Below are 18,611 nucleotides of genomic sequence, written 5' to 3' on the forward strand. Positions count from 1 at the left end.
TATCAAGTTTGAACGATCTTTAATCTTTCAGTTCGGGGGGATTTACGCTGTACACAATCCCCACTTAAATGACATTCCAAAACGGATATAAACTCCACATGCAAAACAGATATTCTTGATGAAGTCAAAGATTTGATCCGATCACAAACACTTCCTTTTACTTCCTAGTAAGAGAAACTAAATAAGAAAAAAAAAAAAATGACTGGTGAAAAATTATCATTATTAGGCGGCAGTTTTTTTTTTGCGGCAAAAGACAGGAAATATTTTTTTAAAATATCGGAAATGTGGTTAGGTTGGTAGCGTTGTATATAATATCTTTGATTTTATCTAATGTAGGACGCATGTTTATTGTATATCCCTGACCGGTTTCGGGCATTCATCCGTTACGAAGTTAGTGCGAGACGATAACGGAAGTAAAGTCAAAATCTCGACACCAAATTAATTAAGCTATCTTTGACGTTGGACGAAAGCCCAAAACCGTTCAGGTATAGAATAAACATGAGTATTTCGACTGATAAAATCAAAGTTATTAACTAAATACCTTTTTGGTACTATGTTATAACTAAGGAACGGATTTTTATGTATTTAAAAATGCCAAATATTTAATTAAAATATGCATTTATTTTCGTCAATTATGTGGAAAATATGTGATTTTCTTAAAATATTTTCTGGAATATTTAAGTAAAATGGACATTTTTTTTTATGAAAATGGAATTTTTTTTTGGGGGGGGGCAAGTTATAATTATTTATACAAGAAAAGAACATTTTTACTATTTATAAAAAGATGTGTTAAATTTTCAATTTTGAAAACTTCACTCTTCGAAATTGTTTGCAACCATATGAAATTTCAAATGTTGTAACGTAAAGTGACGACGATCTGGGCGTAAAATGGACTTGTAACGACTAAAAGATCGTTCAACATCTACAGATGTTATAGGTGCCTTGCTGAAAGAAGTTATCTCGTTGGTTGTAAAGGGTACACGATGTTCTGAGGTGACTTCTGTTCCACTGATAATATCAGAAATCTGGCAGATGGTCTCCCACCCTTTGTTCTTGCTCAGTACTTCTACCAGTTTTGATCTGATCAGATCTCCCTTACTCCCAGGTATTCCTTCCACCTTTTCGATGACTTTTTTAACGTTGGACACGTTTTCTGTCAGTCGAACATTTTGGGACTCAAGTTGGGTAATGGCTTGTGCAAGAAATACGCAATTGTCAGAAATGAATGCTAGGTCGTTCCTTAAATTAGGTTTCTCGAATAAAGACTTGGCTGTATTTATCGCTACTGCTTCGTCTTCGAGATGTGAAAGGACATTCTTGATTTTATTGTAGATTTCATAGTAATACTGAGCTGCTTCCAGCCAAGTACCCCATCTTGTCAATATTGGTTCTGGTGGAAGGCACAAGTCTGGATAGAGATCTTTTAGCATTTTAATGCGACTTGGTGCTTTTAAGAACACTTTTTACTATGCAACAAGTTAAATAGTTGAAACAATAGTCGTTACTAGTTTATGCAATTAGGAGCACTAATTGCATGGCCAACTCGAATTAAAAACTATCTCTTACATTAATTGAAATTATTTTTTTTATATAAAATGTACGCCATCGCTGAAAAGCCGAGATTTTTAGTCAATCTCTCCCTTGCGAGTCAGGTAGAGGAGGTGACAACGTCAGTGGATGACGGTTTCTTTATGAGAATAAAATTTCTCTATATGATGATTGTACATCCGAAATCGATCAGAATGACAGAAGGCAGCGTGTATTAATAATTTTATATATAGACCTTTTTTTTTGTGCTTGGGTTTCTGATAAAAACTATGTTGAAATTGATATCATCAAATAGTTAGAAGGAAAGAAGCATTACATAGATGTGATGATAACAAGCATCCTAAGAACGCCGGTTTGAGAAAGAGTACGAGTATTCTGTTAGAAGACAACCCTGAGCCCTGAGATGATCGTAGATGCTAAATTTTATTTTTTGATCCAAGAATTATGATGCTTTGTCTTGTTTTTGGTCTTTGAAGTCGTTGTTTCGAATAAAATATACGAGGTGGCTAAAGCCACTCTATGTGTTTTGAGCAAAACAGGTTAGTGGCAGTCCAAGTGGGCCCTAATGATGGGGTATTAGCCCACGACCCTTCCTTCACACATACACACGCAGCACTCGTGGCTCAAAGAGTTCCATCTCTACTTTGACCCTTCTAATTCTTTTTTTTCCAAAACCTTACGTACCCTATAATTTTTTATCAAAGGTTCCGGCTACACTGCATAAAGACAATTATAGCCACAAATTCTCACTTCTCCACTCATTCAAAAAGAAAGACCCGACTTTGCCCCTGTAATTGAAATAAAAATAAAAAAATTGATAATAACAATTTTTAATGAAAAGTAGTTTTGAAACTGAGGAGAAAAAAGGCCTGTGCCTAGAGGTGTGAATTTGTGGTAATAAACAGCTGTCTGTAGGGTTCTATTAGCTAGAGAGAGAGAGATCGTCACTAATACCACCTGATCATCGCTGCAACATATATTTATTGAATATGGATACAGGTAATTCTATTTCCGATACCTTCTTCATGCATATTTCATGGATTGGTTTTTGTTTTCCATGTAATTATTTAATGACGCAATTTGCTGAGAATTAGTTGTTTCCGCAAAAAAAACAACAAAAAACAGTTCCTTTGCCGAGTCCTCAGGAGTCTTGAAAGACTACGTAAGGATTGGCAAAGTGATTGCATGAAAATCTTCAAAATTCTTTTCACATACTTCCGCCTTCTTTTAAAGGTCTTTTATTTTTGGCCCCTAGTTCACGATTTTCTTGAGATTATGGTTCTTCATTTCGTTCTTTTTTCCAACTTGTTTCTTATTCCCTTATTTCAGCTAATTCTACGGCTTTCCCCCGTAATGAACCACTGCTCAGCTTTCTTTTCATCTCTGCTGGAAGTATTCTATTCTTTATTTGTTTGATTATCACCCTATTCCGTTGAACAACACCGTTCTGCATCTTAGTAACCTCTCTGGCTCTATAGTGCTTTCACTGTTCACAAAAGGTAGACAATGTTCGTAGAGTAGAGCTATGTTTAGTACTGAATAAAACCTTAAAAACAAAACTGGCGACTCTTAGGCTGGAAACATAGTGGAGCGGCGAGCAAAGCGGCGATTATAGCGAAGAGTAAAGCGGCGAAAACAAACACTCTCTATAGATAGTGTTGCTCTATCTTCGCTTTGCTCTCCACTATGCACGGCCCCATATGTTAACGTGTTTGTTTTCGCCGCTCCACTATGTTTCCAGTCTTTGACACTTTCGAATTATAATACTCGTAGTTTATTTAAAGGAGACTGGAGTGCTTAGAGAATAATAAAACTATAACATTCTATTGTTACATAAAAAGTCGCTGTTAATTTTTCCAAACTGAATTGCATATTGTTCTTTAAGTCTAATTATAAATACCTCTTCCAAAAGGAGGAGAAAGAATTGGTAAAGAGCCGCAAAGTTAGTATTAGGCTTAGAGAAGACCAGTAATACGTTTAAATGATAGGACTGTTACTTTGTCAACTTTGGCAATGGAAACCACCTATTCTGGATCAATGATCTTCGACTATTTCATTTTTTTGCTTTATCCAAAATTAGTTCCTCCAGAACTTCTATGAATTTGAAATGCGGGCTTCACCTCTAAGTCTAGTAAAGGTATCCAAATCTCTTAGAGATTATTTGATTCCTAATTAATTCGTTAACCATCTAAAAATAACAATCCTAATGACTTTCCTGATGAATTAGTCGTGTGCTAATATCTTCACAACTTATAAAATCGTCCAGTGAAAAAGAAAAATCTCCCTTAAAAGCCTTTTGTTTGTTGTTTGGTTTTGAGTGATTGATTTTAATTGTTCCGTTTTGCTCAAAGTGAAAGGAAATCGGAGCGTTAACCCAAGGGCATCATTATACTTTAAGAAGTTCAAAGCTTTGGGTATCTAATTATTAGCTAAATATTGAATAACCAATAGTTATTCATACATAACAGTGCTCACGACCACCTTTAAATAGCATGAAATCAACAATACGTACAATTGTTTAACTTTAAACTGAAACGGGTATATAACATGGGGTCTTAACCAATGAGAAAAGACTTTAAGATAAATTTTATATACATATATATTATATATATAATAGCTGAGTTATTAAACCAAAGACAATAAAGTAGAAGATTATAACCTTTTGTTGACATCTCCTTCGCAGCCCACCAGTAAATAGTGTAACCTTCCTTCCAGCCACTGCTTTCAGAACGTAACACCTTTGTGGATCTTATTACAATATTAACCAATGAAAAAAAAAGGTAACACCGGAGTGTGTATTAAAGTATTTTAATGACGTTAATCCTATAAAAGCGAGCAGAATCCTTGTTTGTGATGATTTATTTAACGGCATAATTTATCCCCCTGCTATTAAACTAGCACGGATTTAATTATCTTTTGGTTTGATTTATGTCTTGTCTGATTGAGGCAACACTGCTCATCACTTGGCTTTGACCCATCACTGGCATTAAGGAGCTCTTAGAGAGAGAGTAGAGAACTGGACTCGAAACTAGGATCTCTGCGTGGAAATCCAGTTCATCTACCACTAAGTTAATCCGTTCCTTTAATTTCCATTAATGTGATTATTATTATTTGTATTTTTCATCTGTGAGAAGGACTAACCCTAGGCTAATCAATGTCGGTTCTATTCCTTCAATCAAAGTAAACGCGGCATCATGCTCGCCTTAATCTTGGGCTAAAATCTACTTTAAGATTTAAAGCGGCCAAAAATCTTATACTCAACTTCGCAATCGAATTAATCTGTAAGATGTCCTCTCCGATATCTCACAGACTCTATAAAAAGGGCTCGCCTTCAGTGCTTTGGCTCTATCTCCTTAACAAAAACTTACAGTTTAAAAAGTTAAGTATAAGGGTTGATTAAACGCCAAAAGGTACACAAATCAGCAAGTACCCAACATTTCATTAATACTTCATTGATATTATTTAAGTAATTTTACCGCATTAATTTTCATTAATATTTTTTAAGAATTTATTAGATGTCACATACCCTTATGCTGGCCATTTTCATCTACAAAATATTTGTTCAAGTAGCACACCATTTAACTTAGATTGACTGTAATATCTATTTATCTATAATAATCAAACTATTAATTACAGGTGAAAAAGAAAACGTTATAAAAATAAAAAAATATGAGGCTTAAAAATTCAAAAAAATTTTTAAAAAATGCTTACACCAACATACATCAGTGATTTTGTTTATTTATTTTTATTTTTAAATAAAAATCGTCGGTTTAAGTTCATTCTTCGATTAAAGTAATTGTTATTTTATGTAGTAGTCAATCTGGCTTTATCGTAAATAATATAATTGTCTTCAATTACATTCTCCATCTAGGTGTTCTTCCCACAATGTTGTGTATATGTAATATAAAGTAAATAAGATATGCATATTTTTAGGACAGCTAATTATTCCAGTATTTTACTATAAGTAAAATTAGGGGAACTAAATTAAATTACAATTGAGAAATGAATATATAATTTTGAATAATCTACTTGTTATTAACTGTGTGTCATTGTGCTCACGAATATTTCGGTAAGACGAATTCAAGACTGAAATATTGTTTTAAATCCTCCGTGATTCAAATTTAAACAGTAGCCGACTCTAAATTTGTCTTTTTCTAATTTAACATGCATGTATATGTGACAACTTCAGAATAAAGGGCACATTAAAGAGAAATCAGAAGAATAATTTGGAATAGAGTTAAAATAAAGTACCTATTTATACGAAGATATAATATACATTTTATCACAATTATAACTATTATGAATGAACTGGCCAGCATAAGGGTATGTGACATCTAATAAATTCTTAAAAAATATTAATGAAAATTAATGCGGTAAAATTACTTAAATAATATCAATGAAGTATTAATGAAATGTTGGGTACTTGCTGATTTGTGTACCTTTTGGCGTTTAATCAACCCTTATACTTAACTTTTTAAACTGTAAGTTTTTGTTAAGGAGATTTTTGTACCTTTTGGATAGATTTTCCTTTTTGTCTATTAGCAAAGTTACGCCTGCTTTACAGATTTTTTTAAAATTTGGAATAAGCTATTCTATCATTATAACCTGATAAGGTGTTAAATCGGAACCGTAATTACCACTAGAGAGATCTTTTTAAAGAATGGTTATAGTTGCGGTCCCCAAACCATCCTCAATAACCATTTTTTGGAGAAAGCGTTTTGAATAAAATAGGAAGGTATTTGTACGTAAATAGCAAAATTAAACTGCGATTTCAGTACTTCCTTTTAAGAGGAGCAAGAAAAATAAACTGCGATTACAGTACTTCTCCCTAAAAGGCAAAGATTTTGAATCGAACGACAATTCATTGATGTAAATCGGTTCACTCATTGATAATTTTAACGATTGCAGTACTTCCTCTTAGTAGGTGTAAGAGCATGATGGCACTTCACAGCCACGTAGAGGAGCTTTAATCACTTCTTCGTGCTAAATTTTATCAAAATCGGACTAAGCTTTGTAGAAATATTGGTAATAATAGTTTTAGAAAGGGACTTATTTGGGTGGGGCGAACTCCCCTCCTTATGAGGCATAGCGTCGAGACTTTTAAAGTACAAATCTGTACAAAATTTCGATTCGAATGACACTTCATTCATGAAAATCGGTTCACGTGTCGATAATTTGAAACGATTGCTATACTTCCCCTTAACAAGTGTAAGAGCAGATCGTCGCTTTATTGTTAGGTAGGGGAGCCCTAACCCTATCATCCTACCAAATTTTATCAAAATCGGGCCACGATTTACAGAGTAATTAGTAATAATAATTTTGGAGGGGGCCTTACATAAAGGGGGCTAACTCCTCTCCCATTCGATGCACAGGGCCGAGACCCCCAAAAGGCACATCTACATAAAATTCCCAATCGAATGACACCTCATTCATGAAAATCGGTTCACGCGTTTAGGCGCTACGTTGTTTACAAAAAAGGTAACAACAAGAACAACAAGAACAACAAGAACAACAAGAAGAAGAAGAACAAGAACAAGAACATTTTTTGAAAAAGCGGTTTTTGCTCATTTTCGGCAACTTTTTTCTCGAAACCTATTAGATCTGGGTGGTTGCAAAAAAATTACAGTTATGAAGGAGGGTTTGGAGTAAGATTTAAAGAAAATTTGGGAATTTTATCTTTTATAGAAAAAGAGAAAAAAATTGTCAAAGTTGGGTGTTTTTCAACGTTACGCTTTTTCGTGCAGTTTTTGATGGTCAACCCTTATACAACTGTCCTACCGGACAGTTTTAATGTAAGCTAGCTGGATACCGGAACATTACATTTCTAAGTGGCGAACATTTTTTTTGAAATAGATAGGAAATGAAGTTCAAAACAACTGGCTGAATATTGATTTAAATCAAAAACTTGTTTTTTTCTTATTTAAAGTAGGAAGTAGTGACACAGAATGTAAGATCTTAATGGCCTTGGGCTTTAGAGATGTACACGCACTGTCTCCTATATACTATCGAGGTGGCAATGGAATGAACAAAAAATAAAAATAAAGAAAAAACAGGCTGACAGACCTCATTACATTGTGACATGACGAAATGACAACAGATAATGCAGATACATGTATGGAGAGCATTTCCCTAGGATCCTATTCACTAGGAACACCTTTCAGTTACACCACACATGAACTAGTCAACGATATGGGGATGGTATGGTAGTAATGTAACAGTATAGTTATCAAATCCATCCTTATTTCTCTCTAACAATATTGCAGAGACAATCCAACTGATACAAACCAAAAAAAAGAAAAAATGATGATAATAGTAACAAAACACGCAACACTATGAGTCCGGGCCTAAGTGTATTACCACGAAGCAAACATGTTGTAGCAACCACCAGTTTACATTATACAGAAGGCTGTCGTAAGTCACAATGAGACAGATAACCAAACTGTGGAAGGTAATTTACCTAACCTAGACTTAAAAAAAAAAAACTCTATCATAATAATAATAATGACGACAACATTAGGCGCGCCACCAGCCAAATACATCTGTTTGTCGTAGTTACATCACCTCCATCACTGCTGGGGCTGTTAAAAGGAAGTCACTAACAGACTAAATTGAAAAATATAATAATATCATGTTGGAATATCATTTCCTATCGCTTTTCCCTCCATTAATTTCATCTCTCTTTGAGTGTAATTTCTCTTTTTAGCTTTGTTTTATTAATGTTACATTTTCTAAAGTACTTCCACTTTGTTAAATGAGGTTTTAGCTACAGCATGTAACCCAAAGTTTGGGGAACTAACTTGTAAAATGGTTGCCCACTGAACTAGAGTATAACATCTCCAAAGCGTACCATTTGGGGAAGTATTGGCCATTGTGTGATTAATTTTTTTTGGGGCAATCATTTTTAAAGCAAACGTGTAAAATTAAGAGACTTCGGTACTTAAGCAAGAACTTCTCTGTCCATTTACCAAGCACTGCTCACTAAAAAATAATTTAGAGTTAACTCTGCTGAAGGGATAGTCTAGTAAAGTAGCTGTTCATACAGAATTGAAATAGGGAGACTTCTACAGACATCGCTCGTTACGTTAGACTTAATGAATTTGTACAGAACGTGGCTGTAATTTCAAAGTGCTCTGACAAGTAAAATATTTAAGATAGTAGCTTGACGTTTGTTGATAAGATATTATTTCGAAAGAATTTTGAATTTGGGTCACTTTATGAATAAGTAAAAAAACAAAAAAACTCTTTACGCCAACGTTCCGAACAATATTTAGTTCCTTTTCAGGACTACAAAGCAAAAAAGAGAGACCCGCGTGCTTACAAATTATCTTGGGGAAATTAAAACATTATTCACAATTCTATTAAAATATATATAAACTGAAAGATATAGACTGAGTACTCAGGATTCCTCAGAAATAGTAAAAGATTCATTGCAGCTCTCATTCGCAATATGAAGTTTGTCTCTATGGGTTCGCTAGCTCTAAGTAATGGTTCTACTAAACCCATCACATTTCTTTGGATTTTACACTGTATGAGGGTTATGTTGTTGAGTATTGTTGGTTATGTTGATAGGCTGAAGAACGTTCAGAGATTCCGTATTTTTGAATTAGATAGTAAAGTAATCGCCTATTTTTTCAGGCATGCTTTACGTCCAACTACTCAAATTAGATGCCATGGACGGAGGGACTAGCAAACCTACTTTACCGTAAATTTCTTTTATTAACCATTAAATAAAATCCAAGGGCTGGAGACCGGGAATCGAACCAACTAACCAACAATACATATTAGCTTTACAGGTCTCGCCTCTAATCGCTCGGCTATCGTGGCGCCTTAAGAATTAGATAGTCCTTTACCCCTTACAGGAAGCGCTTATTCCATTTAAAAACCTCTACGTTGCTAACCATTATAAGCAGAAGACATCAAACAATCACCTTGCACCGTTACCGCAATCTTTTTTCTATAATTCAATCCATCCATCTTTCCCCCACTCTTTCATTCACTTGGTCTACCCACATTTACAGAATAGTTACGTGCGTAATTAAGCAGAGAAACGGATAGAGGTTTTGATTAACAAGAGAGGTGACTACTTGAGCGGGCTCAAGCGGAATCTTGAAGTTTGTCTGCATAGTTCCGCATAGTGACTCTACGAGAACATCCTTTAGTGGTAACAATGGTATTATCTATTATTAAGAGAAGTTAATACTTTCTTTGATGTTAGAATTTGTCTTTTGTAGCGTTCGCTCTATTTATACAACCTATTTAAGAACGCACATTCCGTACGAGAGAGAATTTGTGAAGAACATTGCGGTATTTTATCTTATTTCTTTCAAAGGAAAGCCCGAAACTGAAAACAAATATATATATAATTTCTAGTTTCCTTGATTAATTCTAAATTCTTATTTTTTGTAAATATTTGGGCAGATTAAAGAGTCAGAATAATCTTAGTACTCGGTAAAAATTTAATTTAAATTTTTATTTAAGACAAAACAAAACTGGAGTGCGCTAAAGGAAGGAAACTATTGAGATTGTGGTATTCTCAAATGCCTTCTGAATGGCCAGTAAAACAAAACTTGATTACGCATTTACACATTTCTGGTTATTTTCTTAAGATTGTTCAATTTCAATTGTGTTCAAATATACAAAAAAAAAACAAGAAATCAATATTTAAAAAGAAATAGTGATAATATATTTGCGGACTCACCAGAAATCCATCCAGCCGTTACTAAACATAAATACAAAATTATAAATGATCACTTTGCGGCAGGTTGTCATGGTTACCACCTCACTTGTTAAATAAATAATAAATTGTATTAAAAAAATAAATTGTCAGAAATTGGAACATTTTAAGGAAAATAAAGGCTTTAAACGATATTCGAGAAAGAAACAGAATGTTTAAAGTGAAGAGGTTAGGTTATCAGATAGGGACCAAGTTTTTGGTTAAATTCCACTTCAAAAAGTAGATTAACTAAAAGAAAATGGAAAAATCTTAGTTGTAAAGAACACTTCGAAGTTCGAAATTAAAAGCGAAGCAACAATTTCAACATATTTCCTTTTTATAACATTCTTCCTTCCGTTCATAAAGTAACATATTGGCCAAACTCTGCCAGACTGGAAGTGCAACCTCAACTGAATAGAATCAGAACCTTAAAATAACTTAACAGTTTTCATGGTAGCTGTGAAAATGCTCAAGAATCAGATTTATTTGAAGCATTTTTCGATAGAAAATTTGATTTTTTGTTTGTTTTGTTTGAAGAGGTTTTCAGAAATCAGATCAGAAAATTTTCTCATCAAAAGTTTCCACGGTTTTTCATTAAACTTGCTGGCTTCTGGAACTTAGTTATAGAACCTTTATACCAGATCAATTTGTGTTTTATTGCTCCAATTAAGATTGTTAGATTATCTATACTTAATTCACTTAAAATAGCTTTAGTAATGTTTCGAGGGATCTTGAATAGCAAAAATTTATAGCTGAACTTAAGATTTGAAGCCCACACAATCTACTCTTTGTTAAATGTATTGCAGACTAGCGAACTTGCAATGAGTATTTGAAGCAGTTTAAATGTGTATTATACATTATGTATTATATACATGTAATGACAGTGTTGCGGCTCAAACTGAGTGATTAGAAAGTAGTATAGCTAGCCGCGGTAAAGGTGCTTAGAGGGGAGATGCTTGATGTAATTCCGTTAAAGTACCGTGTAATTGCTTTGGTAGAACAGAGATACCAACAGTGTAGGGGCTGACTCCTGAGGAGTGGGAAACCCTTTCTTTTTGTTTTGATGATGTCCGCCTTAAATATAATTGAAACTCTCTCACACTGAAACTTCCACACCTATGTAATCATAATTTTGGACTTGATTAAATAACAGACGGAGGATGTTTAAAACAATTTCTGGTACTTTAAAGTTATTGAGTTGGTAGGCAAGGTAACTAAGATGTTGTCACTTATTTTGATTAGGGGGATGTTTCGACATCAAGCTCATTAGCGCTGGTCATTTAATTAAATTTAAATTAGCTAAATATAGAAAATAAATCCAATAGAATCGCTCTTGCATTGCGTGGTAGTTTTAAGGCTAGTATGTAGCAGAAACAATACAAATGGGAGTCACAATAAACTGATAAATCGTCCTCAGATAATCGATGAAATTGCATAACCGGTCGGAAAAAAAACACTGTCCTGTTAAAACGGATAAAATTAGCCCCCTCTATAATTATTTATGAAAAGTAATCATATAATACATAAATTCTGTGCTGAAATAATGTCAATAGTAATGGCAGAAAGGGGCGGGTGTTGGTCTAGAGAGCTTGGCTTTGTAAGTTGGAGATCACCAGTTCGAATCCCGCGTATGGCTACTTTTTATTTGTTAGAAAAAATGGGTATGAGCTTTCGCTCCCGTCCACTGCACCTAAATTGGAAGTTGGACGTTAAGCCCCGCAGAAGTAAAGTAAAACTTACCAGCGTAAGAAAACTTTCGGCTATTAATTACCCATCTTCCCCCACCATCCCAGTGAAATGGTTTAGGAACCTCGCGAGGTTTTCTCTCATTTAGTTGAAGACGATTTCACACTTTTTCTTTAGCCAAGAAATGGGTTCTGGTGATCCTGTAACATCTTACTTTTTTTCAACAGAGATGCACTTATGTATTGTATTATTAATGCATTCTATCCCTGTAATTACCTGAACTGGTAAGAATAAGTCCGTGAGTGATTACGCAAGATTTTTTTTCCCCTCACAACTGGGTAAGAAGCTTTAATTGATAATTAAAATATATATATAAAAAAAAAACCTCTCGCGCTAACAGAACTGTTTTGTGCAGCAGACGCGGTTGCCCGGATGCTGCTCGCTGATGTGATGGTAAAGGCCCCCAGTTGGCTTTCTGTTGCTCTTTAAAGGGGCGTGCGGGGTACTGCTCTAATGAAATTTTGATTGCCTTAGGGGCCGCACCTCCTCCTCCGACCCTCTCTCTCTGTTGTGTGAGTGTGTGTCTGGAGTCACACCAAGATTTAATTTTTCAATTTGTAATTCTTACACCCATCATCTGTTTTTGTCTGCCCCTTGCCTTTTTTGCTCTACACTTCAAGTTGAATTCTCTAATTCTGTCTCTGTTCATCAGAACGGATCTCTAGAGATGGTAGAATAGTTATAGTATATCTCAGTGGTTCTTTCTTAAGTGAAGCGGGAGACAAAGAAGTTAGACTGGAGAAAATGAATGAAGATTGGTTTGCGGTACTTTTTACTCTTTAATTCCAGTAAGCTCTAGTAGGAAAGGTGGTGTAAGTAGACTTGGAAGGAGGAAACAAGTTGTAGTATCGGAAGGTCGGCCACACACAGAGTGTACTTGGCGGTATGCCTCATCATCTAATGGTACTTCACGTCTTGAATAGCCTACTTCATAAAGTTTACACCATCTCTCCTGTTTGTTCAGACTCATACCAAACATTTCAATCAAACTCACCCACCAACAACAATTGTCCTTCTCAATAATTTAGTGGCTCTCCTTCAAGAGATCATGCTCCATGCTTACTCACAGCTTCTCCATTCCAAAGTCACTGTTAATGTTAGTTTTATTTAGCACTTGTTCCGGCACTCTACAGAGAAAGAGAAACTGTCATTCCTGTGGTTGTAACAAATTATCGAAATTCGAGTGTTTAGTGCCACATCTCCTTCAAAGGTTTTATTGTTCTGTTAAAAAGAAGTAATTATTCTAGACCGAAATTTTCTTTGGATTTCATAAATTACCATTTAGTGGTCCTTGCTTTAGGCTTAACATTTCGATGGCTCCGTGACCTCATACAATGCCTATGCTGAAAATATTATAACAATTTTGAAATACCACTGTCTATAGAGGACTGTTACGTGTACTTCTCCCATTTACCACTAGGCAGAATTATCAGAGCTCCTAGGAAGAGAAAATCTAAGGCCAGCAGCTGCATTCGAACCCGGGATCTCCGCGTGGGAATCCAGTATGCTAATTTCTTCTCTGAATAACATGCTCTAATCAGGACTGATCTGTCTAGGTCCTCTTTACTCCCCAGGTGCTTCTAGTATCCACTGGAATATGCAGAACCATCTCTTAGAATTCTCTTCAGTCTGTTCTGAGATGGTTCGAGGAAATTCTGAGATATGTATTCTAAGAGATGATTCTGGATATTCCAATGGATACTAGAAACACCTGAGGAGTATATAAAGAGGACCTAGACAGATCAGTCCTGATTAAAGCATGTTATTCAGGGAAGGGATTAGCATACTGGATTCCCAAGCCGAGATTCCGGGTTTGAATCCAGCTGTTGGCCTTAGATTTTCTCTTCCTAGGAGCTCTTAGAAAAAATAAAATCATAGTTGACTGAAATGACTGAAAATTCTTGTGTTTTTATTACAGCGTGCGTTTGAAATTTTTGGTGCTGACCAATGAGTGAGTGTTGTTAAATCAGGCTGGCGAGATATCGTAATATCAAAACTAACCCCCTTGTTAACTAGTTGCAATCTAGATAGTAATTGATGTCTGTCATTTAGTGGTATTCTTATTCTTAACACTTAACTAACGCTTACGGACTTCTCATTCAAATGTAGCGTCCAAATAAAGAATACAAAAGCAGGGAACAAAGAAGACTTTCTTTTAAATTCATGGTTTTAGGATACTCCGAGGAGGAGAAGAACGGTTTGTCTGCATGCATGTGAACTGCATAAACTGGAAATAAAAGAAACATCAATGCCCGCAGATGCTTCGTCACCACCACATCTCGTAACTAGATTTTGGCGAAAGTTCCCAAGTGATATTTCGTAAACGATTGCAGGTGATTTGCCTTAAACATCACAAATACATTAGTGCGGAGAATGTTTAAATGGCATATTGGACTTTCACTTCATTTGATTTTTTTTATTTTTTTACGTTTCTTATCCCAGAGCTTACAAAGTTATTCATTTCTTTAAAAAAAATTGTGTTATTAACATGGCTTTAATGTGTCGTTAAAATCACCTTTAAATGTTAATATGCAATTAATCTGCATCTTTACAGTTGCAAGTCGGGTTTGGAGTGCAGATCTGTTTTTTTTTTAGTAGACGATTATTAATTTTTTTGAACTTATTGTCAGAGTATATTTGCTGGGAAAATTGTTTTAAATGCAATAAATGTTTGCAATAATCATTTTAAATTCAAAGATTATAGAAAATCGAGAATTTTTTTACTTTAAAACACTTGTTCTTGTTTTATTATCTCAGTGGAGGAGTGGTAGGTAGACATATTATCTTAAAGAAACACTTTAGAGGTTAGCTTCAAATAACAGTGCCGCGTGAACATTCTTAAAATTTAGTTTTTCTGGGAATTATGTTCATAATAAAAATGAAACCCGTTTCATTAATTCGAATCAAACTTGTGAAAATCACTTTAAGGACTTTTCTTAAAAATCATTTAAAATTTAGAACACATATCAGGTTTTGAGTGTTTGGCCAAAAAGTTGATTTCGAAAGCGTCAAAAACGGAATAGATTAGTTAAGCTTTCTGAAACTCGTTATTTTTTAGATTTCCGGTTTACTCGCACGCATTCATCTCTGTTTCTTAGGCTAAGAACATTTTTATCGCACTCAAAGCTCCTTAGAATATGTACTTCCGCTATAAACTCAATTCTATAAAGTACACGATCTTAATTTTACTATGTGTAGGGGAAAATTTTTTTTTTTTTGAAAATGTGGTTAGGTTGGCAGTGTTGGATAATATTTTTATTATTTCTATCTGTCCTTAGTACGCGTGTTTATTGTATTCCTGACCGGATTCATTCATCTCTAGAGATTGATTAATCAGTTTAGTGTAAAGATTTTGACTTCCGCTATGTTTCCGTCTCGCGCTGCACTTGGAATCAGCTAGTGTATTACAGGGATAGAGACACAAGTGAAGATGAATTCTCTACAACAAATTGAAAGATGAATTAAAGTCCGAAACCGGTCAGAAATACAATAAACATGCTTGCCGCGGATAAATTCAATGTATTTTAATTTGTACCCGTTTCTGCAGAATTATGTCCTTAATTGTTTCATTAAGTTCTTCCATAATGTTAATAAATTTGTTTGTGAGGAAACAAGAGTGTAAACCGGCAGTACTCGGTGATAGAAGCTCCGAGCACCAATAATACCTAAGGTGTTGACGCGCTTTAAATTAAAAAAAAAAAAAAAAAAAAAAAAACTATAATTTTAAGAAACCAAACCTACGGTAAAGAATATTAAAATAAGATTTTGAATAAAATAATAAACACAGGGACAATAAAAACAATAGAAAGCATTAAATCTGATTGGATACCATTCTATTTTAATTTAATTCAATTATTACCATATATTTCCTTCTATTGTGTCCTCAACAGACCACACCAATCTGGCAGTGAGTTTTGGGAGCGCACGCGCGCGTCCGTATCTATGTGCAACACATTAAATAAGAGATATATTTGTATTGGTTTTTTGTGTAGGTAGGTGGGGGTAATAATGATTGACGGCCTATGCAATCAAGGTACAGCAATAATGAATACAAGAATATGACGTGAAGTGAATGCCGCTCCCAGAGGCAGTGCGGTGAGCGGGACCTAAGGACACTACTTGAATATAACTGAGCCTTAAGTGCGCTCTTTAAGGCTGTTGGTATTGTAGTGAGATGATGGTATCACACACATACACACACATGTTCCTTCTTCCTGTCTTCTTGCTGTCTGTATCCCACGTGTGTATCCTTCACGTGTCATCACTGTCAAGATCTTACAATACAATGATGGATCACCCAATTCTTCACTCAATACGTCTCCCTCGCCCTTTCTGGACGACAAGGGTCCCACTCTGGAGTATATAGTAGAAGCCCTCCCACAGAGTAATGTACATTTCCATAATATCGCTGCTGTACGATCTGTAACTAAGTAAGAACCTCCCCATTAAACTAGTTATGTATTCAAAATACGTTACTCAAGTAATAATTTTTTATTACTTGTTTAATTTTTTGAATATTTAATAAATTATTGAAGTCTATTTAGTCTCCATTTTTTATTTACAGTAGCACATGGTTTTTATTTTTCATTCTTTTTAATCGTTTCACTCTGTAGACCACGATTCTTGGGCTCTTCGACTTGCAATTGATAAGTATTAAATCGTGTTATTAATGTAATCTGTAAATTAATGTTTGGCCCACTATTTCTTATCTCTTACAGTAATTTCTGAGGCAATCCTGAGTTTTCTGGATTTTCTTCAAGCATTAAACTAGAATTTCTCAGTATTTTAAGTGAAATTCGCTAATCTTTTATCCAAAGTGCCATCCCCACAAAAAGCGGAGCTTTTACTCAAGTTTGTTGATAATTCTCTTACAATTACTTTACTTTTTCGGTTTTCCCCTGTAAGTGGATCAAGAGCATCAATCCATTTTCCCCTATCTGGCATTCTCATCCAGCATTTTCTTCCTCCAAATCATCCATCCATACCGTTCCATGTGACCTCTTTTACATTTGTTTTTCAGCCTCATCCCTTGCACGAGCTCTCTGTTTAGATTACTTTCATAGCTTTCCTAGTCGAACTGTCCTCTTTAACTCCCATTTCTTTCCTTATTTCCTCAAGTATCCCCCCTTCATAATCTAGCTTTTCTCAAAGATCTCCAGTAGTTCTTTTTCCATTGTCCTAACTTTTACCTTCCTTTTCTGGAAGATCGCCTAACTTTCTTCACGGTAGAGGAGAACACTTTTCAAGACGGACTGTTAAATTTTATTTTTAGTTTCTTGGAGAGGGCGGAACTCCAAAAAGAAAAAACTAGAGAAACTTCCTTGTTGCCTTATTTACCCCTCCAATTCTTCTTCTTATTTCAGACCTTCTTATTCGGACCATTCGTTAACAGTACCAAATTCTTAAGACAACTATTTTACTCTATAGCCATACCATTCTAAATGGCAATTTATCATTTTCCTTGAAAGTAAATTTAAATTCCAAGTTCTTGCATTTATTTCATAGTTTTCTTATAATAAACCCCACATCAATTTTTTTTAATTAATCCCCTTCGTTTCCCCTTACATTTTGGTAATTTCAATTTGGCTCCATATCTGTTCAGGCAAATTTTTTCGAGCAGTTAACATGCCACATCCACATTGTAATCCCCTGAAACAGTTTGGAAAAGTGCTTATTTATCTTCAACTGTTAGGCGTTCCTGTTTAAATAATCTAGGCCACCTAAAACAGAATCTCTTGAGTTTCAGCTAGGGTGAATGCAAAGCCATGAAGAGCCACATTTAAAGTTCAGAAATAGCAAAGTAGGAAAAAGAAAGTAACTTTTTAAGACTGCAATATTTAGTGTTTCAGATCTTTTTCTTTGTATTTTTTTGCGAGGAGTTTCAATTATTAGAACTGATTGGGTAGAGCGTCTGAATCCTGTACACAATTTGATCCGAAAAGTTGCATATCTTCCTTCTCCTTGCTTGTACCGGACTGTCTAGATAAATGGTCTTACAACTTGAAAAATAGCATTATTTCTTAGTTGTTTTGATTTTTGCTTGTCACCATCCTAGGCGAACTTAAGTTCATACGAATGTGAGAATGCTTGAAAGAAACTTTAGCACAGTGACACGATGACTCATGGAAAGAGGGGGGGTCAAGGAGCCGAAAAGAAACGAGAAGAAATGAGAGAAAATGGAAAAAAGCAATTTGCATTTCCAGACTTATCGGATCGAGTAACTGTCGCACTTAATACAGAAATGGTTTTTCCAAATATTTGTGGCTAACCACATCCACTCTGACAAACTCAGTTTCACTAATCTGACCATTCGTTTCCTACTACGTCACTAGCATATCAAAAAACAGAATTGCAAACAAGGAATTACGGCTTTCAAATATCAACTAAATTTCGGTAGGTTTTACTTGAAACCACCATCGCATGTTATAAAATATTTTAGTGCCAAGGTTTGTTAGGGCTTTGATGATACTGATTCCATAGAAACGACCATGGATAACTGACAAAAAGGAATATGGAAGTCTCAGTAATTTTTAAAAAATGAAGAAGCAATAAACTTCTTTTATTATCGCCCATTAAGATAGAAAGAAAAGAAACCCAACAATAT

The 18,611-nt window shown here is 34.8% G+C and overlaps 1 protein-coding gene and 1 long non-coding RNA gene across 5 annotated transcripts in view; one reads left to right on the forward strand and one right to left on the reverse strand.

The window, feature by feature from the left end:
• LOC141456206 (uncharacterized) overlaps positions 1–18,611 on the forward strand; it is a 304,563-nt gene that overhangs the window by 119,336 nt on the left and 166,616 nt on the right. The gene's annotated exons all lie outside the window — the stretch shown is intronic.
• LOC141456203 (T-box transcription factor TBX20-like) overlaps positions 1–18,611 on the reverse strand; it is a 159,443-nt gene that overhangs the window by 17,509 nt on the left and 123,323 nt on the right. Inside the window, exon 6 of one of the 2 annotated variants that reach the window (XM_074131952.1) lies at positions 10,247–10,267. The exons of the other annotated variant lie outside the window; for it this stretch is intronic. Coding sequence (XP_073988053.1) covers positions 10,247–10,267 — 21 coding nt within the window. The remainder of the gene's footprint in view (positions 1–10,246; positions 10,268–18,611) is intronic. 2 annotated transcript variants of the gene reach the window in all.

The sequence above is a fragment of the Rhodnius prolixus genome, unplaced genomic scaffold (assembly GCF_049639745.1).
Source record: "Rhodnius prolixus isolate KJV_2025 unplaced genomic scaffold, Rpr scaffold_4, whole genome shotgun sequence".
Taxonomy (NCBI): domain Eukaryota; kingdom Metazoa; phylum Arthropoda; class Insecta; order Hemiptera; family Reduviidae; genus Rhodnius; species Rhodnius prolixus.